Source organism: Protomyctophum bolini (assembly GCF_963924005.1).
Source record: "Protomyctophum bolini genome assembly, chromosome: 21".
In the NCBI taxonomy this organism is placed as follows: domain Eukaryota; kingdom Metazoa; phylum Chordata; class Actinopteri; order Myctophiformes; family Myctophidae; genus Protomyctophum; species Protomyctophum bolini.
Window position 1 is genome coordinate 6,524,191 of NC_137882.1, and position 26,499 is coordinate 6,550,689.

The window sequence follows — 26,499 nt, forward strand, 5'->3', positions numbered from 1 at the left end:
GTCAATTAATTACTATTATGACTGGATCGTCAGATTGCGATGTGATGGAGAATTGATTGATTGCAGAATGAATGACAGCCTCGCCCGCGCTGTGATCGATGTGCATGTGGCGCCCGTGGCGTGGTTTTATTATTAGTTTTGGCCAAAGCTTTTGAACTCTTCTTGAGATCCTGTCATAAGAGCGTTCAGGTGTTGATCTGAAGCATTGCTATGCCTCGCAGGCCACGGACTGCATAATGTAACGGAGTCCATAAATCAGGTATTACAAATTTCAAACTTCAGGGCGTCAATTATTATTTTTAGATATTTCCAAAAAAAAATCTGTTTCTCATTCATCCCCCCGAAGGGAACTTGGAGTCATATATTTCACCCATTCTTGAGATAAGGGACAAAACTTTTTTCAAACTGGATTTTTTTTTTTTTTAAGATACATTCAAATCAAATAGATGTATTTGTAGACACAGGTCTCAACTACCAATCTTGAGAAGGAACAGGTTTTTCGCATAACATTTCTTTCTAAAATGGGACATTTATGCACTTAATACCTGATTCATGTCAACTCCGTCAGACACACTAAAATCCCTTTTAATTGAAATTTATCATTTCAACAATAATATAAAGTCCTCAGTTATCTTATAATGGCTTTCAGTAATCAAGTTAAGTAATACAAATCTTTTAATATTATTTTGTTCCAATATCACACTATTATGAAATATCCAATTTCTCAAAACCGTCATTTCAACCTTTATTTTCAATATTATAACATGAAAACCATGTAAAAAAAAAAAAAATCATCATTACGTATCATTTCAGTTGGTGTTTCAATACATAAGCACAAAAGATTTGACAGCGAATTTTCTATTTCTTTGGAAATTAACAAAAACATCACGGGACGAACGTCTGACGGAGTTGACGAACATCTGACGGAGTTGACAAGTTTAACTGATTTAGGTTCTAGACCACCTAGGATCTTGATTCTGGTGACTAATCCCACATTTTCAAGGATGAGGAATACAGTGGTACTATTTAGATTTGCCCTGTGAACATGGCAGCCATTTTTCAAAATGGCCGCCAACTTTCTGTTATTTCCCAATAACTCAAGTTCTACACCACCTAGGATCTTGATTCTGGTGACTAATCATACATTTTCAAGGATGTGGGATACATTGGTACTATTTAGATTTGTCCTGTGACCATGGTAGACATTTTTCAAAATGGCCGCCAACCTTCTGTTATTTCCCAATAACTCAAGTTCTACACCACCTAGGATCTTGATTCTGGTGACTAATCATACATTTTCAAGGGTGAGGAATACAGTTGTACTATTTAGATTTATCCTGTGACCATGGATGGTAGACATTTTCAAAAATGGTGGACCTGCTATTATTTTACCAATTTACTCAGGGAATATTATCAGAATAATATAAAATCTGTGAATACATTTCTTACCAAGAATTTTCTTCACCAATGTTTGTAAAGGTGTCTACTAACATATCCCACATTGGTTTCTATTTGACCACCCTAGGGGCATGTTTGACAGCTGCTGAAAGTTGGGTACCATCAACAACCAATATAAGGCTAAATGTTCTAAATTTCATTATGCTTTAAGTAGCATGTGGCATGTCAAACTAGGGGCTTTTCATGATTCTGGATCCATTCCAAGCATTAGTTTTGCACAAAAAACACTACGTTGGCTAAAAACGGCCATAGCCATCATCACAGATGTGATGAGGTCAGCACATGTCGGCACATTTGGGCAAGTGGCTATGGCCAAACTAGGGGGTCTATGGCCAAACTAGGGGTCAAACTCCTTGGGCTAAATTCGGTGAGGTGAACAGTGAGCAGTGAACAGTGAGCGAAAGACTGAAGACAGAAGATTTGGCTTCAGGACCATCAGGCAGGATGTGCAGACACTGAAGGCATCAGTGTCTTTCTCTGTGTCCCCAGCATGTCAACCAAAGCAATGTTACCAAATCAAAGGAGCCTTCACCTCATGTCACCTGGGGCTGGGTGAGCAATCGTATCCTGTATCTAAACTCACAACTAAATACAGACACTTGGCCAGACTGCCGTTTGAAAGGGTCAAACCCCTCATCCTGATTGGGGAAGACCACCCCACCTAATCACACCAACCGAACAAGTGAGGTTGGGGCCTCCAGGTGGGCCAGCAGCCATCTGCACAAGACTGGGCTGGACCCTGCAGGAAAGCAATCTCCAGCCAAGACAATGTAAGTTGACTATAACAGAGCCCCAGAACACAGAGCTCAGGAGAAGGATGGAGAAACACTGGCAGGAGGCCACCAAGATACAATGCCCCAGAGACCCAGAGTGTGCCACCACTGGCAGTAAGGAAATCATCTGCTGCAGCAAAGATGTCATGAAAGGCAAGTCTCCACCAAAAAAAAACCCTGAACCTAATCGGGGTGTCAAGAGACCAAAGTTTCTCCCCCACAGTTCCCTGCAGTGGCCAGTGAAGTCAAACTGTGCATCTGTACCTGAAAGGGGCAAGTCAAAGGCCAGAAAGCCCACCTCCTTTTAATGCCCTGTCAGTAGAAACTCAACCTGCACCTGAAATAAGCCCTTACCTCTCCCAGAGAAAGTTCATCCTTGAAAATGTAATGATTAGTCGCCATAATCAAGATCCTTGGTGGTCTAAAACTTGAGTTATTGGTAAAATAACAGCAGGTTGGTGGTCATTTTGAAAAACAATGGCTGCCATGGTCACAGGACAAATCTAAATAGTAGCCTACCACTGTATTTCTCACCTTTTAAAATGTATGATTAGTCGCCAAAATCAAGATCCTAGGTGGTCTAAAACTTGAGTTATTGTAAAATAACAGCAGGTGGTGGCCATTTTGAAAAAAAAATGGCTGCTATGGTCACAGGACAAATCTAAATATTACCAATGTACCCCACATCCTTGAAAATGTATGATTAGTCACCAGAATCAAGATCCTAGGTGGTGTAGAACTTGAGTTATTGTAAAATAACAGCAGGTGGCGGCCATTTTGAAAAATGGCTACCATGGTCACAGGGAAAGTCTAAATTGTACCACTGTATCCCTCATCCTTGGAAATGAGGTCTTAGTCACCAGAATCAAGATCCTAGGTGGTGTAGAACTTGAGTTATTGTAAAATAACATCAGGTGGCGGCTCTTTTGTAATATGGCTGCCATGGTCACCACGAGACAAATCTGTGATGGCCCCATAGCCAAAAATGTTCCTTAAGGCATGCTCTAACTGTGTGCCAAATTAGAATACTGCCCATTATTCAAAAACAATAATTTTATTGTTTTAGGAACACTTTTGTCAACTCCGTCAGATACACGTCAACTCCGTCAGACACAAAATCTGACGGAGTTGACGTCTGACGGAGTTGACAAAATGGCATTTGTTTTCATCTTAACCCCCTTTAGTACAATGTAGCCATTTTGTTTTTGCTTAATTTTGTTAGCTAAACCTAACCCCTAAACTAAAATAATAAACATTATTTTGGAATTCTTAACAAAGATCATAAAAATGTGCAGACGGAGTTGACATGTAAAAGCTGTGACCACATTGTTATCAACATTGTTTGTTTAAAATATAAAACAATTGAATGCTTGTCAGACCAGGTACTCCACTGTTGCAACAAATATAAATGGGACTTGGAAAAGGAGTCTTCAGGCTAAATCTGTCGACCATATTTTCTGATTAATTTAAGACTTTTAAAAAAACCTGACGGAGTTGACGGAGACGTGGGACGAACATTTGATATGAGATATTTAATAGAAAATATAAATTAAAATTAACTGTGTATATTATTTGCTATGTTGTTGACAATCTACTTTAATTTAGTATGTATATTTATGTGATTGTGACAGTATTAGACACTTTTTTGGCAGTTTGAAATTGTGGCCACTTGCTGGGGACAGGCTAAATACAGGCCTTTTTGGGTACAGGGCCTGCTTTTAACTAATTCAGATGGAATATGAAAACAATTATAATGAAATTAAGGGCATAATAATACACAACTGTATTACACTTAACTTTGCAAGTGCTTTTATTTTTATGAATTAATTTATTTTTTACATAAAATAAGGCTCTTATGTGTGGGACATGTTTTTTCCACTTTTGTCCCTCATCTCAAGAATGAGTGATTTATACTATACTACCGGTATACTAACGTTCAGTTTGATATCTTGGCACTATGGTGTTGGTGACATGTTGCCCTTGAGTCTTTTATTAGCAGGCTTCCCACAGAGCCTCTCCTCTCTTTTGTCAGCCTTGCCACCATGGTTAAACATCAGAGCTGGATATAGACGGTATGCGCAAAGTGAGTTTCATGTCATTTAACGTAGTTTAATGCAATCAGACTTTGGATGTATGGGCTGTAAATGCCAGAAAGTTTTTTCCTTCCTGCATAACCACCGGCTATGATAATGTCATGCGTATATACCCCTCTACTGACGATATTCAGACCATTGTGCCAGCGAAAAAAGAGAAAAACTTCAATTATCCTCCTCTTTCTATCTGCAAAGTGTTTGTTTCATACAAATCCACTGTAGACTTGTTATGAGCTACTTCCTTGCATGTGATTTTTGAGTGGTGCAACCACTCCAAGGAACAGCAATGTCCGTGTTCACCTGTGTGACGTTAACCTACCTACCTATGTGACTATGAGCACCAGTATGACTATGAGTACCAGTTGTTGTGCGAGAGAGAGAGAGAGAGAGGGAGAGAGAGGGGGGGGCTGGACCTGGTGAGAGCAGGGCTGGACATGGGAAGGGCCCGGACAGGAGTCAACCCACAGAGCCTAGTCCTTCCACGCGCCAGAATGGTACCTCCCAGTCCCGACAGAGTAGTTCAGGAGGAATGGATTGTCTGGCCCTGGTTTTTCTCTAATGGGACTGATCGAGGGTAGCTGGGACGTAAGTCGGGACTTGATCACCCCGACTGGGTCACCTGAGTGAGGGGTATGATGTTGGGAGACCCGAAACCCCGATGACCTTGGGATACATCACTAGCCATAAACGTTGAGAACCCCTGTAGTAACTGAAGTTTTCAAATAGTAGTGGAGTAAAAAGTACATTTGCCTCTGTCTGCATGGGATGTGGTGGATAATGATGCAGTATATCGTGCGCAGAGAATAGCAGATTTACAAGCGCACTGCGCGCCTGTCGGCCTGTAAATCTGGCCGCACCACACGGCGAGCAAACTAAATATAAATCAGACGTTTTTCTTTTTTTTTAACCCATTCTGAACGGGAACCCATTTTGGTGTTAGCATCATGTCGTGCTTTAGCTATTGAAAAATAGCAGACCTACAAGCTCATAGCGCGCCACCGAGTGGCCCGCTACGAGCTTGTAGGTCTGCTATTTTTGAAAAATCGAAGAACGACTGACATTTTTAGAATCTGATCTCAGGTCAGAATGGGTTAATCAGACCAGTGTGTGTCCAGTGCAAACCTCGTGTGAATCTGATCTCAGGTCAGAATGGGTTAAGATGCGATCTGTATAGTGACCTTCATTTTCTCGGTGGGTATATAACAGCCCAGAGCTCTGACAGCTTACTGACAGACGCTAGCGGAGCGGAGTGGAAAAGAAAAGAAAGAGCGCCGCGCCGGAGAAGGACGATATGCATGTGCTGCAGAGAAGTTATCACAGTAACAGTATACCTCCCACCTGTCATGACCTCTCATGTTCTCTGGATGAATTGAAGTGAAGCGAAGCCGGGGAAATGCTAAACAGGCGCGAGCGCGCGCGCGCGCACGCACACACACACACACACACACACACACACACACACACACACACACACACACACACACCAGCACCATCATCATCATCATCATCGTAACAAGATAGATAACTTTTTGTTTGGTCCAATAATGAACAATTGTGCCACAAGTGTTTTCGACAGTAATTTATGTAATGCAGTGTTACGATTCTATCCACAAAAGCAAAAACATTGTCTTGGTTGTGAAGATCCTTGACCCGGCCGTCATGTAATGGAGAATACAGATACCCGCGTATCCTGTCCACGGTCAACATTTTATACGACCCTAACCCTAACCCAGCCACTGTATTACAATGCATACATACATTAAGTTTAGTTACACTTTCAGATGTAAGTCTGTGAAATTGATAACACTGGAAGATTTCTGTCCTATAGTGCAAAAGGGCACTTGAATCAATACTCAAACTGTGTTGTATTCACTTTTTCAGAGTGTCCAGAGGCAAAAATTGGTGTTCAAACAATCTAATATTTACAACACCCTGGCTCTGCTTCACGTATACAGCCCTTCAATGACTGCTGGGCAGTGACAGCTGGGTCCCCTAATTAAAAACAGTAGACCTCTCCCACTGGACCGTACCAAACCTGATTGAACATTCAATATACCACCCCAAAGACTTTATAATTAGCCTACAGTACATCATCATCATCATCATCATTTTTCGACCGCGATCTAGATAGTGGATTTCACAATAACACGCCAGACTTCCCGGTCCTTCATTGCCATCCCCAGTTCCTGCTTACTGATGCCTGTGTCCTTAGCGATGACATCAGGGAACGACAGTGTTTTACCTCTGGTCTGCTTTGAGGCAGGACTCCAGAGAAGAAGGGAAGCCTACAATAGCATAAACAAACACATTTTACAGAGTTATCATATTACTCAATGTTACAGTATGTTCCCACATAATAACTCTATTACTTTATTTACAACAACAGGTGGTAGGAGGGACCAATCGTGCTTCCCACTTTTAAACAGGCACTATAAAAGGCAGCCTGATCCTATATTCTGTCCTTCCCCACCATAGACACCAGAGCCTCTTCCGGCTCTGGGGCGCGTGTCTCTGTTGAAGGCAACAAAAGACGTGCTGTGATTGACCGGTATAGTCACTTCCCCAGAATCAGGAAGCACACTGTGGTAAGAGAATAAAAATAACTTCACATAACGTTATGTACCGTTAGTCGCAGGGTGATCTGACACAATTTCCCCCCGGAAACTTGGTTATTGTCGAATGTATAGGTTGTTTTTTTAATGAACCCCCTTATTAGAAGGTTATGGTAAGCCACAAGTTCAAAGAAACAGTCGCCTTTATCTGCAATTAATTTTATTCAGTCCCAGATCCACACTGGAACCATGGTGATCCCATGTGCATCCAGAGTGTAATCCCAAGGGTAATTCTCAAGCGGGTTTGTTAGCAACAATGCAAACAAACATGGTGTCTATTTAAAAGCCTGCCAGGTGTTCTTAATTAGCTGCTAACAATGTGTCATCATCAGTCACATATACCGCACACCGCTCTGACCACCTCGTTAACTCCTCCGAGAAAATCTATCAAGTAAGGGATAATGGTGGTTAATCACACTGAAGGTGATTTATATATATAGATGGCTGAGTCATGGTGACAACTTAAATATGTACGAGCTGCGTTCGCTTCCCGCGTTTGCGAATCTTACTGGTATTATAAAACATGACCACCTAGACATGCATTGTCCCGCTTATTACACGGCTACGTAATTCATAAATTAATAAATTGACCCAAAACACAACAAAACAAGGTATTTCCTTGCTTACAGTAATGAAAGTATATTCCATAAGTGTCGCGCTGGCCATCTGCCCAAAATATTGACTTGTCCATCGGGCAGCCATTCCAAATTGCCGTGGGTCTCGGTCGAATCGTCTGAAATGCAGTTACCGGAAATTACCCGTGAGCATCCGAGCTTTATATATATTAAACCCTTCAACTTTAAAAATAGGTTTAAAAAAATAGACACCCGTGCGTTGTAATTATTACATTGTAAAGTCCATATTGTCTGTTGAACAGAGTCAACGAGGGCTGGGTCTCGTCATGCACCTCGACATGAGCTCTCTCTCTTTCGCTTTGTCTCTCTCTCTCTCACCCCAATCCAGGAACAGGTCAGCTCCATATATGGAGATATAAGTGTTTGAGGTTTTGAGGTCACTGACCTCATCTACAGTATATATTATATACTATAGATGAGGTCAGTGTCGTCATCTTCATACATGGAGATGGCCATATATGGAGGTGTGACGTCTCGAGGCGTGATCATAATGGAGGCGTGGGGTGACTAACGGACGGATGGGAGATGCAGGTTTTCATAGTAAAGGTCATTACACACTGGCGAATTGGCGACGCGATATATTCGTGCATTTAAAAAAAAAACCAATTCCATGCAAGCTTCCACATCAGTGGCGAATGTGCGAATGTGCGAAAATGCGACCGTTTTCGCTCTTTATTTGTTCGCTCTGGTGTCGTATTTTGCAGAGATTCGCAGGCGAACTGCAACATGCAATATTTCGCATTTTCAGATCGCTTATTCGCATCGCGTCGCTAATTCGCCAGTGTGTAATGACCTTAAATGTGACATACGGTCATACGGTCGCAACTACGGTCGCCCAAAAGTTAAGTGCATGTGAGTGACGTCATTAAAATACTGTTCCTAAAAACAAAAACAAAACAAACACTACTTTTGGTAGACAGTTCTTGGGAACTCCAATGCCAGGGGGCAGTGGAAGTCCAGGACTTTGGCGCTCCATACTGACTTTGTGTTGTGTATCAAGTAGGCTACAGGCAACCATACTGCTGCAATCTGCATCTGGGACGCTGGATCACACAGGCCATGACAGGGAGGGAGCCTGCAGGTGCGAATGGACGGTCAAAAAACAACCGCTACAATAGTCACGCAAAAGCTCACCTGAAGCACGTCTGTCGTGCTGTCTTGCAATGAACATTTATCTGGGTGCTTGAGGCAGAGGAGAAGGTCATTTTTAATCGTCATTCCCTGACGGGTGTGCGGCGTGTGCGAGTGGATAATGCAACCATTTAACAACCTCCCGTCAAGACGTAAGTCCTGCCCAGCCTGTTGTGTCGCTGTCCGTGGCGCTGTAATGACCCTCTCTCTGTCTCTCTCGCTGCGTTTTGATTATCACTCGTCTTGTTACACCTGTGATGAACCTGCTGTCACGGTGCGGAAGGCACGACCATTATGCACATCTGTCTGTCTGTACACTGTGTATTTATATATAGCTCTCGTGATTCATTGCAGTATACATGCACACACAGCTGCAGCAGTCAATAACAAAACCAAAACTGTTCCTGACACGACAGGGATGTGTAAGACGAAGGATAACGGCGTATTCATGTTTGGTGTATGTAATTGCGTGCTCGAGCACCGCTGTCCATTGAAATGTCACAGAGGAGGTGGTCAACTTTGAGACGTTGTTCCCCGACACCCTCAGGTGTGTGTGGTGTGCATAATGCAACCATTTAATATCAACCTACTGTCAACGAAGTATAGCCCAGCCCATTGTGTCTATAGTAAGGCTGTCACGATTCTCCATACGTATTGAAATGGAATCTAAATTGACGGTGCACCAAGCAGCCTGTGGTGTAGATCATTGCGTGCACTCAGCAGAGAGCAGACAAATTCACTCGATGAAGCTGTTTGTATCGCTCTTGTCCCGTGGACGGGACGTTTAGATTTTAAAACGGATGAAAAGCGTAGATAAAAGCATATAGTTGTGTACTATAGCGTAGAGTGACATATGGGGCTGCCTGTGGAGTCTGGACTGATGCTGGTTTACACGTTATGGCTGCTTCAGTTCAGTGTGTCTCGCATCGAGACGAGGACACCACCGGGGGCTTGTTGTCGTGCTGCGGTTGATTTAGCATAGTATCACGGCAGCACGAACCAAGCTGTGTTGGGTGCGAGACGTGCTGATGCAGTCAGCGTGGTGGAGGCCAACACCAGTCCAGCCCCATGGAAGCTCTCCATGAGAGGCTGCTACGTTAGAGTGGAGTGAGCTCCTGTATAACTGTATGGGAGTGAGTGGTTCCATCACGTGGGGCTGATGTTAGTCCCGAGTCCCCACTCCAAGTAGGAGTTACAAAATGTTGGCATTGGTAAATCTGTTATTGATGTTATGTCCTCTGAAGCTAAATAGATGTTTTATAATGTTCCACTGAATTGCTCAACTACACTCTCCAAAGCTCCCCAGCTATAGATCATTCCACAGTTTTTATTGATTTCATTCCCAAAAAAAGAATCAAATTAAGGGCTAATAGTGAATATATATATATATATATATAGTGGTTCAAACCATAGAGTTATAATCGGTTTAAACCCAAGATTACACACAATGTCCCTTGTGTCTTCAGGCAGTCAGACAGACAGCCTGACCTTCCTTCAACATAGTAACACCATGGCTACTGCTCCCCAGAGCAGGAGAACACACAGAAGTGCGTGTGCGTGCGTGCGTTTTTGTGTGACAGCTGTTCCGAGGCTCCGTGTGTGTGTGTGTGTGCTCTGTGTAGAAACCACACACAAAGAATCCATTCTCCAGTCGAGCTCTGTGTGTCGAGTGCTCTTTCTTTTCTTTTTTCTGCCGTTTTTGCTGTTATTGCATTGTCGAAAAACGATAGAGCATCGGACAATGCCCTGAGGTCTCTTCAAGGTCTTCTGAAGCATTAGGGGCGGCGGCGGCTCAGGGGTAGAGTGGCTGGATGGTAACTGCAAGGTCGCCAGTTCGAACCCGGGCTGAGTGTCGAAGTGTCCTTGAGCAAGACTCGGTGTATGAATGTGCGTGTGAATGAGTGAATGTAATGCACAATCTGTAAAGCGCCTTGGATAAAGGCTCTATATAAATGCACCATTTACCATTTTATTAACCGAGAGAGCAAATCCAAAGGTAGAACTTGTAGCGTACCGTATAACTCTTCAAATGTTGCTTATCAACTTTTTAGCTTCCATGTCTTTGTACTTTAAACAGCCTCGCACTTTTTCCACATATACAATATGTCTGCATTCACGCTATATGAATGCACTCAATGCAGAGAGTCATTCTGTCTTTGACCACGCTGTTTTTCTCTTCTTCTTTTTTTTCGGGGGTGTTTGTGAAACAAACATTGCCATATCCCCGCAGAAAGTATTGCTTTACGCTCCTGGGTGTGTGGACTTTAGGCTCTCAGCAAGCAAACACAGTCTGTTGAATAGAAGAACATCTAACTTGGCCCAGAGAGAGAGAGGGGGAGAATACAGAGCCTGAGACATATTTCATGTGGGTTGCATGCATGATTTAATAATTAAACCTTTTCGTTTTTTGTTTTTATTCAAGGCCTCTAGTATTTGTCTTGCTTCCTGTGTTGTATACCGACTAGAGCCGTGTTCACAACATGGGGGTAAAATAAGAACTTGTACAAGCTCCCCAAATTCATATTATTTATTATCAATATTTCAAAAGGAACAAATTAAAACGTTTTTTTTCACTAGAGTTTCACTAGTTTTGTGGCTCCTGAGGAGACATCGCATTTCTATTTTGGCACTCTATTTTGGCAACTACAACCCCCCCCATCACGTTTCGACTTTGAAAACTTTTGGAAGCTAGTTGTGCGATGTTGTAGCAGCAGCTACCGTGATAGGGCGAATGTGTAAACGAGAACAATAAGCTTAGCGATGACGCACTTAACCCCCAGGAAAAAAAGTTTTCCCAGCTCGCTCGCTTCCTCCTTCGCACTCTTAACAAGGTAAACGGAGCAGCACAAAAGCTAACTGTCTCGTCTCAGGAGAGCCTTATGAATACAAAGTGGTGATAAGTGTCAGCATTGATTTTCAGAAGGGCCTCCTGTGTGCTCCGATACCGTACCCCGTACCACCCACTCCACCCGCTTCCTCAAAACTCATGTTTCGCTGCCAACAAACTAGTGCTGCCTGTATAAGCCCCCCTCCTGCACACCACCGTGCAAAGCCATGCTGCCAGATTTTGCGGAGGAAACAAGCAACCATGAAGGTCTATGAAAACATTTTACACACAGTTATCCTGATATAATTTGAAAGCATCGAAGTATAGGCCTTTATACAGTATAGCTTCCGTTAATGGGGTTTGGGGAGGTGTAGTTCCAGACTCTATATATACAGTAGCATTCGGAGATGGTGGAATAGTTGTCTGGCTACACGTGAGACTATGGTCCCTATTTTTTTTATTTAGTTTTTGTCTGTGAAAAAAGGTGGTCGGCGAACATTTTTCATCATAGTTTTTAGTCGACAAAATCAACACTATGCATTACCCCGTGCTTACCTTGCTTACTGTGTAAATCGCTCTGGATTAAGAGCGTCTGCTAAATGCCTAAATTGTACAAGCGACTTTACAGGAAAACGAGCCCAAAGCCGCTTATCACATTTTGGGCGGCACGTGACTCATAGCGCGCCACCGAGTGGCGCGCTACGAGCTTGTAGGTCTGCTATTTTTGAAAAATCGAAGAACGACTGACATAGAAACATATAGCTTTTTCAGAAAATTGTCATTTTCAAACAGACATTTTATGAATCTGATCTGAGGTCAAAATGGGTTATAATAAGCAGACCTGGCAACACTCCATAATATGCAAGCTGTGCTGCCGCTGTGCTCCATTTACCTCAAGGGAGGCCAAGGGAGGGAGTTACTGGGGGGGGGGGGGGGGGGGTATTTACATTTCTGCAAGAGAGGCAACAATGGCTCCTCCGTGAAGGTAATGGCAGTAGAATGAAATTGGGCAGTGACTGTTTTAAAAATGGGTTCGATTAGCGGGAGGAGATGAAAGAATAATAATAATAATAATAATAATAAACTTTATTTATAGAGCACCTTTCATGACACGAGTGCAGCGCAAAGTGCTTTACAAGACAACAAAGTATAAAAAATATCAAACGACATAACAATCAAGGCATAATCAATCAACAACATAACAATCAAGGCATAATCAATAAAAAAAAATGCAGAACAACAAGAAGGAACTGCTATCAGCCAATTTGGGACGGAAGGCCAGATTCTACAAAATGTATTTTTTTGACAGTTTTCAGAAAACCCCCAGAAGCAAATATTTGAGTTAAAAACGTTGGCTGGGAAAGAATATTATATTCAACGATTTGTCACGATTTTGCCAAAAGAAATTGCAGATCTACAAGCTTATGTGGTTAAAGTGGTTAAACGTGAAAGCGACACAGATGCGTTCCCGACCTGTCCTAAATGAGTTGCCGATTCCATACATATTTTATATCGTCCTCGGTGCAATCTGCCGATGCTTTAAAAAATATATGGACTAAAAACTTACCTTTTCAACAAAGCTTGTGCTATAGTCTTTTGAAAAGCAGAGCATAAGTGTTGCATCGTGACAACATGTTGCGAGCTTGTAGATCGGCTATTTTCTTAAAGCCAAAGTATAGGGCTGAAGTGGTTCATGCATGTCTTATCATAGGCCTAATAAGGATTTCAAATATGTGTAGTGGAGTAAAAAGCGCAATAGTTGCCTCTGAGATTTTAGTGAGTTATAGAACTAAAAGTATTGAAAACTGAAAGAAAGTAAAAGAAAAAGAAAACTCAACATTTGACTCAAGTACAGTCCTTGAGGAGTGCACCACTATTACAATTATTATTTTACTTTCCCTCACAACCTAAAATGAACCTTGGTTGAAAAAAACAAAGTTGTTCTTTTAAAGTACAGACCTTGAGGAGTAATTGCACCAATATTAAAAAGAAACCACTAGAACCGAGTTTGACCTCCGACCCCAGCCTCGCACGCTCTCTGCGTGGCTGTCATGCTTTTGTCCTTCCTGTCGTCAATGTTTACCGGAAACAAACTGCCACGGATGACTTGCTCGAGATTAAATGTTGACTCTCCACGGCGGCTGACAATTTACCTCCAGTCTGATCCTTCTGACAGGCAGGCCATGGTGAATAAACATGGAGGTGGAGTTCCTTTATAAGATGTAGCAGAGGCATGCAGATGCATTTTGACTTGGCTTAGTTTTTATTTTGTGTTTATTTGTGACTCTTTTTGCTACAGGTACAGTCATGGCGGCAAGACTAACTGTTCAGGAGAGGAGAAAGATTTTTTTTTAAATTAATAGCACAGGCAGACTCTTCACATACTATGTCTGAAATAAATGTCAGAGCTGAAATCGTGAATGTAAAAGCATGAGATAAATGTGCAAACATGTAGCTATATGTTAGAGACCACAGAAGTGAACCTTTCAAGCCTTTTTTCTCAACTCGCTGTTTTATGCAAGACAATTTTACTCTATAAGCCATATCTTCAAAACTGGTGGGTCAAACTGAACAACCAATATGTCAATTTGAAGCTATGATTCCCTGCTTTCATGTGACATGAAAAAACGATTAAAACTAAGAAATCAATGACTTTGCCTCGGTCAGAAACGGTCACATTTAGTATTCGTCAGTGAAAGCAATGTTGTCTACGAACATTTTCTGACATAGTTTTAGTGGAAATTAACACGGGTGTACACTGTACAGTATAGGCATCCAGCAAACCTATAATTATACACGATATCCCTGAGGCCCAGCTATAGAGTGCTGGATGCTCCTGCTCCTCTCATTAAAGCAACAATCCATTGTCAAATATTTGTTCTTTTTCTGTGGAAAATGTGTTTACAGCACAGGGAGACTCTGCCACCAACACTGCAAGCTGCACGGCACACATATTTGCACGTGTTAAACAATAATCTGGCCAATGTTGCAATATCTGATTTCATGACAATAGCAATGAATAATAGCTAATGCAGTGTCACAGTACCAGTAAGACGCCCTGACGGCGAGCGCTGGTGCTTTGGCATGGGGGTTCAGATCAACATATGGAATTAATTCTGTACTGGCCATATATGGATCGTGTCTGCAGTGCACAGGGTTTTATGAGGTCAGATCAACATATGGAATGTCAGAACAGGTCAGCTCCATACATACAGTATATTGAGATCTAAGGGTGGCAGCAGGGGCAGTGTCTTGAGTGCACAGGGTTTGAGGAGGTCAGATCAACATACCTCTGCTGTCGGGAAGAAACCACCTTCATTTTTCAGGAAATGAAGAAAACCTTATATTTTGAAAACCAAAAAAAATGGTCTGTCACCCACAAATGAGTCCAGACCCAGCTGTTTCAAAACCTGGAAGCCTACATGGGTTGTGCAAGGACGCGCTGGGATTGCTTGGCCAGTCGCTGTGATTGACAGCCTAAATCTAACCTTAACCTCAGTAAAACTATACCTAAACCTAACCTTAACTGAGGTTGACACTAATGTGCTTGATGGGTGGACTTAATCAAAGGCAATCACACCGTAAGCATTGAGCTCCAGTAACCTCACCCCAGAGGTAACTATAGATTAAGCCAGACTAAATCTAAATATAAGATTTAGTCTCTTAGTGTTTCTAGTAAGACTAAATCTTAATTGCCCAGACTCTTCAACAAAGATGGCGAAAGCGAACATTCTTTGTTCTGTACTTATACATACAATAGTATGGTACAAAACACTGAAGTCCTTAAGGAACCTAACCTTAAGGAACCTAACCTTAAGCTCAGTAAACGTAACTTTCCCGGGGGTGTGGTTATAAGCACAACCCGTGTTGGATTTAGTATGTGGCGCCTGTACTCAGTGTCTTGGCTCTACCCCCAGGTCCAGCCCATCAATCAGCCCTAAACTCCGCCCTCAACATCCGGTTGGTTCTCCAATAATCCAATCATCTACTATCACTTGCAATAAATACACCTGTGCCCCCCCCCATTCACTCCCTTATACCTTCCGGCATGACCAGAGTGTCAAGCTAGCACACGTGGAAGGGATTCATGGTGCAGACACAGAAGGCACTACTGAAACTGCTTTTAATGTTACGAAAAAGTTCAAAAACGAGCAAAGGAGCAGGCAAACATCTATTCTAAACTGTGGATCAGAATTCTAAATGGCACTCAGCGAGGGCAGAGGTACAGGCAAGGGCTGGACAAAACACATCTATCGTCTACAAAACAAAGCAAGAGGTCAGTCCATGAGGTCAAAAACTTTGCTTGAACAACGCTTGAGAGCTTTGAGTTCACACAAGACAATCTGGCAAAGACTGATGTGAGACTGAGGCAGTTTTGTAATTCTCAGTACTTTTACTTCTACCCCATGAGAGACATCTTTTTTATATACTTTCTACTCCACTACATTTATTTGAAAACCTTTGCTACTTGATACTTTTTAGATTTAGATTATTTGGCCTATTACTAAACATACTTTAATCACTTAAGATCTATACAGATTTCAGTCATTTGTAAATAGTCGATCTACAAGCTCACAGTGCGTCGCGATCCGACGCACTGTGAGCTAATAGATCGGCTACAAAAGATCTTGCAAACACTTTGAACTTGTGAAGTGGGACATTCTGCAGTATGAGTACTGTTACTGTACTTTTAGTACATTTTCATTCCGATACCTGTATACTTTTACTCAAGTACATTTTTAACACAGGACTTCTACTTGTAACGGAGTACATCTACATTGCATTATTTATACTTTTACTTACGTAAAACATTTGAGTACTTTTTCCACCACTGACTACAATTATTTGATATAGTTACTTTGTAGATTTTGATTATTACAAAACATACACTTCAGCCTTATTTAAACTTTGGCTATTTGATCTACAAGATAATTGGAAATACTCCAAAAAGTAAAAGTACCTCAAAATTGCAGGACAGAACTTGAGTACATGTACTTCGTTACTTTTCACCACTGGTCTCATAAATATAGGAGCAGCCGTTTTAACGGCAGCAACTCAGAAACTTTTTTAACGGTGATAGTTTTGGCAGTTCATTTAATACATGTTACAGTAGCATTATTATGGTGACAATTATAACCAATACATACTGTACAGTGTGTACTGTATATTTATAGGCTGGCACAACATGTCACAAAGTATACTTACTGTACTGCATTGCATATTATGTGGTCCACTTGGTCAAGTGCAGATAACGAGACGGTGGCTTCCGGTTCTGAGCAGAGCTTTCGGGGACATTCTAGAGACAGCACATCATTAATCTGTATTCTTAAGCTGAAATAACAATGGTGGTTTTCAACCCGGTTCATTATGTCAAGGATCATTATTATTTTATTTTAGCATTTGAGCCACGGACCACCCGATTATCCTCTCAAACCCAACACTTTACCATTACCATTGCTGTCATGGCCCGCCAAAACTGCAGATTTACGCGACTAAAATCTTGACTAAAACTAGACTAAAACTTCTCAGATGACTAAAATACGACCAAATGACACCGACGGGATACTAGAGCAGGGGTAGGCAACCTTTATTGTCAAAAGAGACACTCAGGAGGACCCAAAAATTATTACAATTTCATTTGGATCCGCACAATATATTTGCTTTAATATGGTTTTTCAATATTACATTGTATTGTAATTTCTCAAATCAAATCAAGTATACCAGTAAGCCAGCAAGCATTGGTGGTGAAGACAAACAAAGATGTCTTAGCATTAATCCATTCTTCATTTTCCTTCATTACATGTGCTTCTTATTTTTGTGCAATATCCGTGTGAAAGAATAGCTTTATGCCTACTACAATATTAAATTATGATTAAAATGTGAAAGAAAACATCTTATTCCTTTTCATACTTATTTGCCCAAGCAACTGGGAGCCACGGGCTCTAGAGCAGCAGGTTGCCTACCGCTGGACTAGAGGGAGCGAGTGTAAATGGCCACCAAACAAGAAGTTATTGCCACTTAAGAAGTTATGGTTTACCTTAATTGTTAATTGCTGTTTTTCTATATTTGTGGTGTTATGCCATGATTTACTTGGTTTTAAAACTGTCCACTAGGTGGCAGAATTGGCCATGTCCTCTCTGGGCATTCAGGTATACAAGGTGACGTTAGAGTTGAAAGTTCATTGAAAATACAAGATGGCGGAAGCGCAGTCATGCAGTTCAGAACGAACTTTGTCAGCAATAAATATGTTCATATTTCATGATTAACACCCCTTGGAAGGCGGAATGAGGTTCGTGAGATAAAGATGTAATAGTGCCTAGACGAGTGTGTTTATATTTAGTCAGTTAAAAAGAGCGTCTTTTATTGCCGTAATGTAAACACTATTGTCATGTGACATTGGCTGCAACACGTGGCTCCCGAAGGACTACGTTTACAAGAGTTAATTAGTGTCTAATGTTTTATAGCTACAAGTTGACTTATGGTGATTAAGAAATATACCATTGGTGTTTATGGTCAAGTTTTGAAGTTTATTTTGGCTAAACTGTATACGTTGTATGACTTTGTATTTTGACTAATGTTGATTATATTTTCGTCATATCTTGCAGTTTTTACGGTGCTTCTTGGTACCACACCAAAAATAAAGAGCATCAGTCTGAAACTCTACTGTCTCACTCTCAAAGTCCATACCAAGCCCAGGGGGCAGTTACAGCGAGAACAATGATCTGGTACGACCCACTTTTAAAACAAACATGGGTAAATTAGCCTTCTACAGCACTGCCACCCAAGCGTGGAATGCCCTGACCCCCTCCCTCAAAAAATGCAGATCACTTGCATTTTTTAAATCAGGCCTGAAAATCCACCTTTCAGCAGGCCCATGGGAGAGGAAATAATCAAGCCCACCCATTCCCCTCAGCCCTCCATTTTATACAGTGTTTTTATTAATTTATTTTATACCCATGATGGTATTGCATTTGGTTGTTATTCTTCATGTCATGTCTATGAATTGATTGCATATAGGGCCTACATTGAAACATAACCAAAGGACTTGACTTTGTACTCTGTTGCTGTTTTTACATTTCTGTCTAATAGACTATTCAATCAATGTCGCACTCGGTGTCAAGAGTGAGGTGTACCTTGTTTTGTATTATTGTTCTAGGTTTAAGTAAAGTCATCGACGTAAACCGTCCTCCTGAGTTTCCTGCATATACTTTGAGATGAGCTCTGGAACAAACACATTCCGGGGTTCCTGACAATCAATCAATCAATCAATCAATTTCCTCTTCCCCCCCCTCTTCCAGCTCCACTCCGACATGGACAAGGGTGACGGCAAGGTCAAGTACGTGCTGGCGGGCGAGGGCGCCACGTCCATCTTCACCATCGACGAGAACACGGGCGACATCCACGCCACCAAGCGGCTGGACCGCGAGGCGCAGGCCTACTACACGCTGTCGGCGCAGGCCGTGGACCGCCTCAGCAACGTGCCCGTGGAGCCGCGCTCCCAGTTCGTGGTCAAGGTGCAGGACATCAACGACAACGAGCCCAGGTTCCCGGACGGGCCCTACCTGGCGGGGGTCCCCGAGATGTCGCCACTGGGTAAGAAACGTGTTTCGTCTCTTTGTTGCTGTTCCGGATATATTTCTACTTGCAAAAAAAGAGATTTCAACCTTATTACTACTTTGTACTACTAGTAGCCTACTTTGCAGAGGAAATTATGTTAAAAAAGAAACTTTTTATGCAAATTTCATTCACATTTATAGAATTACTCAAAGGCAAGGGCAGAGCGTTCCACAAGGTAGGAACAACCACTGTAAAGGCCCTATCACCTTTTGTCTTTAACTTGGTCACTGGGATTTTTAAGAGTTCTTTATCCGAGGGGTCTCACATTATCCTTAGGGGTTAAAAGGCAGAGGATATACAGTGGGGCCAGTCCATGAAGTGCCTTAAAAGTGGTTAAGAGGATTTTAAAATCTACTCTGGCCTTGATGGGTAGCCAATGCAGTCCAGCTAATACCGGGGTTATGTGTGCTCTACGGTTAGTGTTAGTGAGGATTCTGGCTGCAGTGTTCTGTACTAATTGGAGTCTGGATAATGAGGAGTGGCTTAGCATTGTGTAGAGTCCGTTACAGTAATCAAGGCGGGAAGATACAAATGCATGCATGATTTTTTTCTAGATCCGGGGGCGTGAGAATTGGCTTTATTTTAGCGATGTTGCAGTACTGGGTGACCTTTTTGACGTGGAAAATCGAGGTTCATTTTATTATCAAAAAATACACCCAGGTTCTTTGCCGTGGGTTTAACGTTATCTGCCAGTGAGCCGAGGGACTGTCGAATGGGGTTTGAGCTGATATCAGTTTTGGATGGCACCAAACGGCCTGGCCAATCAGCGGCAACTAGATCAAGGCATACACAGTTCTGCCTTGATCCCGCCTCTAGCTGCCGCTGATTGGCCAGGCCGTTTGGTGGCCGGAGCATCGAGTCTGCCTGAGAGTTCCCAGATGGGAGCAGGAGGGGGGGAACCCAGTGTACTGATTGATTGATTGAACCCCCCCAACCTCCACTGCTGTTTCTTTCTCCATAGGCCTCGGTTTCCCTCTCCTCTCCTCTCCTCCTCTCCTCTCCTCTCCTCTCCTCTCTCTCTCTCTCTCTCTCTCTCTCTCTCTCTCTCTCTCTCTCTCTCTCTCTCTCTCTCTCTCTCTCTCTCTCTCTCTCTCTCTCTCTCTCTCTCTCTCTCTCTCTCTCCACAGCCTCTATACTTAAATCATTTTCCATCTGGCTAGATTCGGCTACCTAGCTCCCACTCTGTTAGGTCACCGGGGTAACAGGGGGGGGGAACACTGCAGCATTAATTAATGTTTGAATCGTGCTGCACGGCCCTTAATAGCTTGGTGCTAATCATCATCTTACGTGTCGGAGCATTAGAAGTAGTCTGTACTGTTCTGGAGTACGCCATGTTGGCCTGGCTCCAGGGTGAGCATTACAGCAGTAGTTCTCAAACTATTTCACTTCAGTTACAAGTGGGCGGTGTGCAGGTCTCTCCTCCTTCTCTTCACAGTTACAGTACAATTAGGTTACATAATTATGTGTCACTTATTATATCAAGCAACATATTCCAGTCCATTCACAAAAATGTTAGTCCATAGTCCAGCATTGTTTCTTACAAGAGGGAGTTGATTTTTTTTTAATCTCTTCCACAATAAAAAATGTCTAGCCTGAATTTTGTCATGTCAAGGACCCCCATCTGAATTTATTTTGTGCCCGGCCGGGTCCCAGCATTTTCAAATCTTCTCTCGCAGGATAACCGGGTGCAAAATATTGTCAGATTGGGGTCCTTGACCAAATGCATGCAGATTTGGACCCTTATGGGTTAATTTGGTTTCAATTGCACTGATCTTTCAGATTTAAAGATCTATGAGGGTCCATTGGTTTACCAACTCTCCGTCATTTAGCTGGGGACCACGTGGAACCCCCTAACGACCACTGGTGGTCCTCGGACCACTGGTTGAAAACCGCTGAAGTAGGGCGTACAAAAAACACACACACACACACAAAGTTAGAATATGTAAGAGATTTTTGAGACATAATAAGCTTCACATGTTTCATGGTTGTAAAACGATATTAATAATAATTGAATTCGGAGAGTGGGAAGATTCCATTACTAAAATGACTACTACTTCAATAAACATCACATCATTACTCACATTATTTATAGACTTTTCTTTTCACAAAAATGTCCTCAAGGTTTATTGTATTGTACTTGTAGCGGAAAGTGTGATTTATTAGTTTTCATAAGGAGATTGCAATCTACTAACATGGACAGTACGCCTCAGGTTAGGTACTGTATGTTTGCGCATCGATGCACAAATATAGAGCCTGTTTCCACTTAATATAATGAAGTTGAAACGGGATTTGACTTCATGAAAGTGGTGCTTGTGCCACTATAGGTGCTATACATGTGTGAAAAAGGCATTTGTCATCGAGGTCGCCAGAGCAATTGCACTGATATGGAATATGCCCTTTTTGTGTCCGGGTAGCTCAATCGGTAGAGCACTCTCCTTTCGACTACAAGGTCATGGGTTTTTATACCTGGGCAGCGACAACTCAGCGAATAAGTATAGCATGGCTTGGGTGTGCGGCAAGTTGCTCCATCTCAGCAATCCATCTCCCAAGCGTCACTCTATTGCATTGTATAAATTGTATGGGGACAGACTCCCATGCTCCGGCTAATACCGACAATAAGTCTGTCTACTTATTGATGTATTATTATTTTAAAGAAAGAAAGAAAGCAAGAAAGATAGAGAGAAAATAAAGGTATTTGAGTTTTAGAATGCCATGAAAACAAAAATGCGATTCATGGTGGTTTGGTGTAACTAACAGCCAATCCTGACAGACATGGCATGTGTATAATAATGTGACTTAATCTTGCATTATATAAAAGCCTTAACAGGCACTGGACGCTAGCTGGCAGTGTCATTTCAGGGTTTGGGTTGAATTGAATACACAGGACCACAATGGAAACAAGCCCTCATGGCTTTTTGTGGTACATCCTTTTAGCAATTATTGTACAACTGTACCTCTGTACTTTTTTGCAAACTATTAATAAAGTAATCAATCAATCAATCAATCAATCAATGATGTGACACTGATGTCCTAACAGTCCGACACGCAATTCACCCTTTGTCAAGTTCCAACCGTGGTTGCACCCATTGGTTGCCGTTTCGTGGTTGGACAAAAATCCTCTCTCTCTCCATCCACTACCATTGAAATAACATGTTTTTCAGTTGCTTCATATTGATATTCTGTGCATTCAATTCTTATTTTAACCCATTCTGACCGGGAACCCATTTTGGTGTTATCATCATGTTATGCTTTAGCTATTGAAAAATAGCAGATCTACAAGCTCATAGCGCGCCACCGAGTGGCGCGCTATGAGCTTGTAGGTCTGCTATTTTTAAAAATCGAAGAACGACTGACATTTTTTAGAATCTGATCTCGGGTCAGAATGGGTTATAATCAGACCAGTGTGTGTCCAGTGGAAACCTCGTATGAATCTGATCTCAGGTCAGAATGGGTTAAACGTGGTGTCAGTAAAAAGGAACACCACAGGTGCAGCATGCATGGTGACTGACTGGACATATCATGTTTTTCCAAAAAAATATGTTTTTTAGCAAATTCAATATAAACAAGGCAGAACCAGGGCGGAACATTAAGGCAGAAAGAGCCTGCTGGTTAGTCAGCCAGGGACCAATCAGAAGGCTGACAAAGGGTGAATTGTCAGACGTCCTCCTACCCCAAACCTTCACCTAACCCTAACCACACGCGGGAGCCACGGGTGAGTCTTAACTGGCCATGAATGCATGTGTCTTAACCGACTCACCCGTGTCAGAGCCACGCGTGAGTCTTAACTGGCCATGTTGAATGTGTCTTAAGGCTCATACATAGTCTGGATTTTCGGTGGTTAGGTGACCACCGAACTACAACATGACGTCACGAGCCGCGGTGAAGAGCAAACCACCGCCACCGCTCCAGCCCTTCTCTCTGTTTTTACTCACCACCGCTCAACGTTATTTCAGCTCCGGTGGTCAGCTCACCACCGGAGCGGTGGTCACCTCACCACCGAAAATCCAGACTATGAATAGGCCTTTAACCGACTCACCCGTGTCAGAGCCACGGGTGAGTCTTAACTGGCCATGTTGAATGTGTCTTAACCGACCACCCATGTCGGACTATTGGTACGTCAGGCTAACACATCTGCAAGGATCTTTACATCTTGGCACCACTTCATTTGCAGATGAGAATGCAGATAATCAAACGTGATGGGTCTATATTCCATTGTTTGTTAGTTTTCTGTTGTCATAGCTGGAATTGAAGCTACATCATCCAGAGCATGCATACAGCAGCACTGGGACGTGTTTTCTTGTTTTCTTGTTTTCTTCCTCTTTGCTCACAACGCTCACAACGCTCAGCACACCGAATTCTGAAGGATTACACAGCCCACAGTCCGGGGGGGGGAGGGGAGACACGGAGCCACAGCCAGTGGTGGAAAAAGTCTTTGTACTTGAGTGAAAGTATATCAATACTGAAATAATAGTATTAGAAATACTCTGTTACAAGTTAAAGTCCAGAATCCACCCCGCAGGGGGGGAAACGGAGCTCAGGCTTACACAGAACCAGAGGATTAGTGTAGAAGAGACTCCTGTGTCTGCCCCGAGATAAGACACAAACTGTGAACATATCAACCGCACGGGGAGAAAGGAGGAGGACGCGTTGCGTTCACACACACACACACACACACACACGCACACACACACACACACACACACACACACACACACACACACACACACACACACACACACACACACACACACACACACACACACACACGCGCACACACACACACACACACACACACACACACACACACACACACACACAGAGACAGAGAGAGAAGAGACCTTATAATCTTATAAGATCTTTAATAAAAATATAAATAAATTGGCCCGCCCCGTCCACTAGTGCTTTCCGCCTCGGCAGGTACTGGCGCTGCGTCGGCGGCAGGTTTCAACGGCAGGCTGGCATCGACGCTGTTGCCAGGTGTCGTCTTGGTGCTGCGGAGGCGAACTGTAGAGTCTCTCTGAATGAATCTCTTCTTGGCTGGTGGTGGTTTCATTGTGAACAAGTGAGCAGAGTACAGTACTTTATATGCAGCTTTTATACCCTACCTACCATGGCAGGTTAAAACAAAAGCCACCAGATTAACATTTCAATGCCTGATGACAGGCAATGCCCCCCCCCCCCCCCACCAAGGACAAATGAGGAGTTACAAATTCTGCCCCCACAGAGTTGACGTCACTGCTCACGCACGCAGGCACGCACAGTTTGTCTTAACCCCTCAGTGGGAGGAGACTAAAAAAATAGCAGATCCAGCATGGAGGAGCAGCCTTATGGTAACTCTATATGGGAGCGGTGGCGATAGTGCTGGCGGTGCGCTGAACGCACGCACGTTCATTCACTGGGCGCGCAAACGTGAAAAAAGTCATTCCTTCACGGTGTTATGCGCACGTGCATGATTACCCGCGTGTGCATGTTTGCCTTCTGATTTAGCGCCAGGTTGATTCGTCCCCCATGTGAGCCTCTCTTGGGAGAGAGAATGTGTTGTTTATTTACTCCGTTGAGCATCTGTAAAGTTCTTCATCTCAACTTGTTAGTACAACGCGTGAATAATGCACACACACATGCACACACACACACACACACACACACACACACGCGCGCGTGCGCACACACACACACACCCACCTACCTTTTGTAAATATCTGCTCAAAGCAATTCTCAGTGCAGTAAAGCATGGGGAAGGGACCGTGCACCTCTTGTCCTCAATAACTCCTTTATAGATGTCTTTAAATCATTAATGGGCACGGGCCCTGCACCTCTGACGAATGGCTTCAATTTAGAGCAAATCATGAATTTAATTAATTAAAGTAATTAGGGGTGGGGGGTGGCGCGTGCTCATCCGTACGCGCCGGGACCTTCTGGCCTCCCAGGATCCTCCGAAGGCTTTTGTCTTAATCACGACGGTGGGGTGTCAAATAAAATACAGGAGAGGGAGAGAGAGAGAGAGAGAGAGAGAGAGAGAGAGAGAGAGAGAGAGAGAGAGAGATGGGCCATAAGGAGCAGGTGGGGAGGCTCATTACAAGCATAGGGAATGTAATGTCAAACCAAGGCCGACACTCACTGGATTTACAACTCACCGGCATGCCTTTACCCAGCTGTCATTATTCACCTGTCTTAATTCACCTGCAGCCCCACGATCAAGGATGGAATGGCCCTTTAATTCAGAGAGAGAGAGAGAGAGAGAGAGAGAGAGGCCATAATAGATTTTAAGTGACAGAGAGAGAGAGAGAGAGAGGGGGGGGGCATAAGAGATTTTAAGTGACAGAGAGAGAGAGAGAGAGAGAGAGAGAGAGAGAGAGAGAGAGAGAGGGGGGGGGGCATAAGAGATTTTAAGTGACAGAGAGAGAGAGAGGGGGGGGGGGGGGTGGGGGCATAAGAGATATTTCTGTAATTATGAGATATGGTGTAAGTGTGAAACTGTCTTGTGCCAGGGGGTACCCCCCCCCCCCCCCCCAGAAGAAAAACATTGTGAAAAACATTTTAAATTGTTTGCACAGCACAAATTGCGAGGCGCGGATATCCAATGTATAAAATATGGATGAGGTGGTTAAAAATAATTGTGATGCTGTAATATTAACGTCTTTCAGTGGGGAGTCTGGGAACCCCTTTCACACTACTTGTTTTAATATCTATCTATCTATCTATCTATCTATCTATCTATCTATCTATCTATCTATCTATCTATCTATCTATCATTGTTGTATATTACAATCATGAACACAGCAGGTGATTATGAACTTTCTTTGTAAGCTTGTGGCTTGTGGAATTACAAATAAATTAGAATCTAACTCGGAGCTTATAGTGTGACGGCGGGGAGCAGGTGAGAACATATCCTGGGATGTAATCACTGTGATCACGGAGAGGTGATGTAAAATACTCCTCTGCATCAAGCACTGCAGTGTTGGGAGCTTAAAAGGCCAAAAGGTTTGCCTTTTTGCTTTTTTAATTCACACGGGTTTCATTACAAATCGATTGGTTGGTTTTAAAAGCCTGTTGTAACATTCAGAGACGTATAGCCTATACAGCAACCATTTTGACACAAAGTGCCATGTGTGTCGGTGTACCATATCAACATTAAAGTATGACGCCACATCACAAAATCACATATTTACAACAGATTTTTATTGTCCATACAACCTTCCTTCCTTTCTTCCTTCTTTAAGGGACCAAGCCCATTGTATTTGTCTGTTTTTTTTCTTCTCACTTCTTCTTCCACCCAAAATTCTGGCTGAACATTCGGTTCAGTCGGTTTTGGTAGTCACGATTATGGTAGAGGCCAAAGGTTGGTGCTATAGC

General features: G+C 42.8%; 2 protein-coding genes across 2 annotated transcripts in view; one reads left to right on the forward strand and one right to left on the reverse strand.

Moving 5' to 3' along the window:
* LOC308336666 (glycogen debranching enzyme-like) overlaps positions 1-26,499 on the reverse strand; it is a 563,232-nt gene that overhangs the window by 161,873 nt on the left and 374,860 nt on the right. The gene's annotated exons all lie outside the window — the stretch shown is intronic.
* The window catches only part of LOC308336044 (cadherin-7-like), a gene marked incomplete at its 5' end in the record, with an annotated part of 171,659 nt that overhangs the window by 31,862 nt on the left and 113,298 nt on the right, over positions 1-26,499 (forward strand). The window contains one exon of the mRNA XM_080793288.1: positions 18,828-19,122. Within this exon, the coding sequence (XP_080649414.1) occupies positions 18,828-19,122 (295 nt within the window). The remainder of the gene's footprint in view (positions 1-18,827; positions 19,123-26,499) is intronic.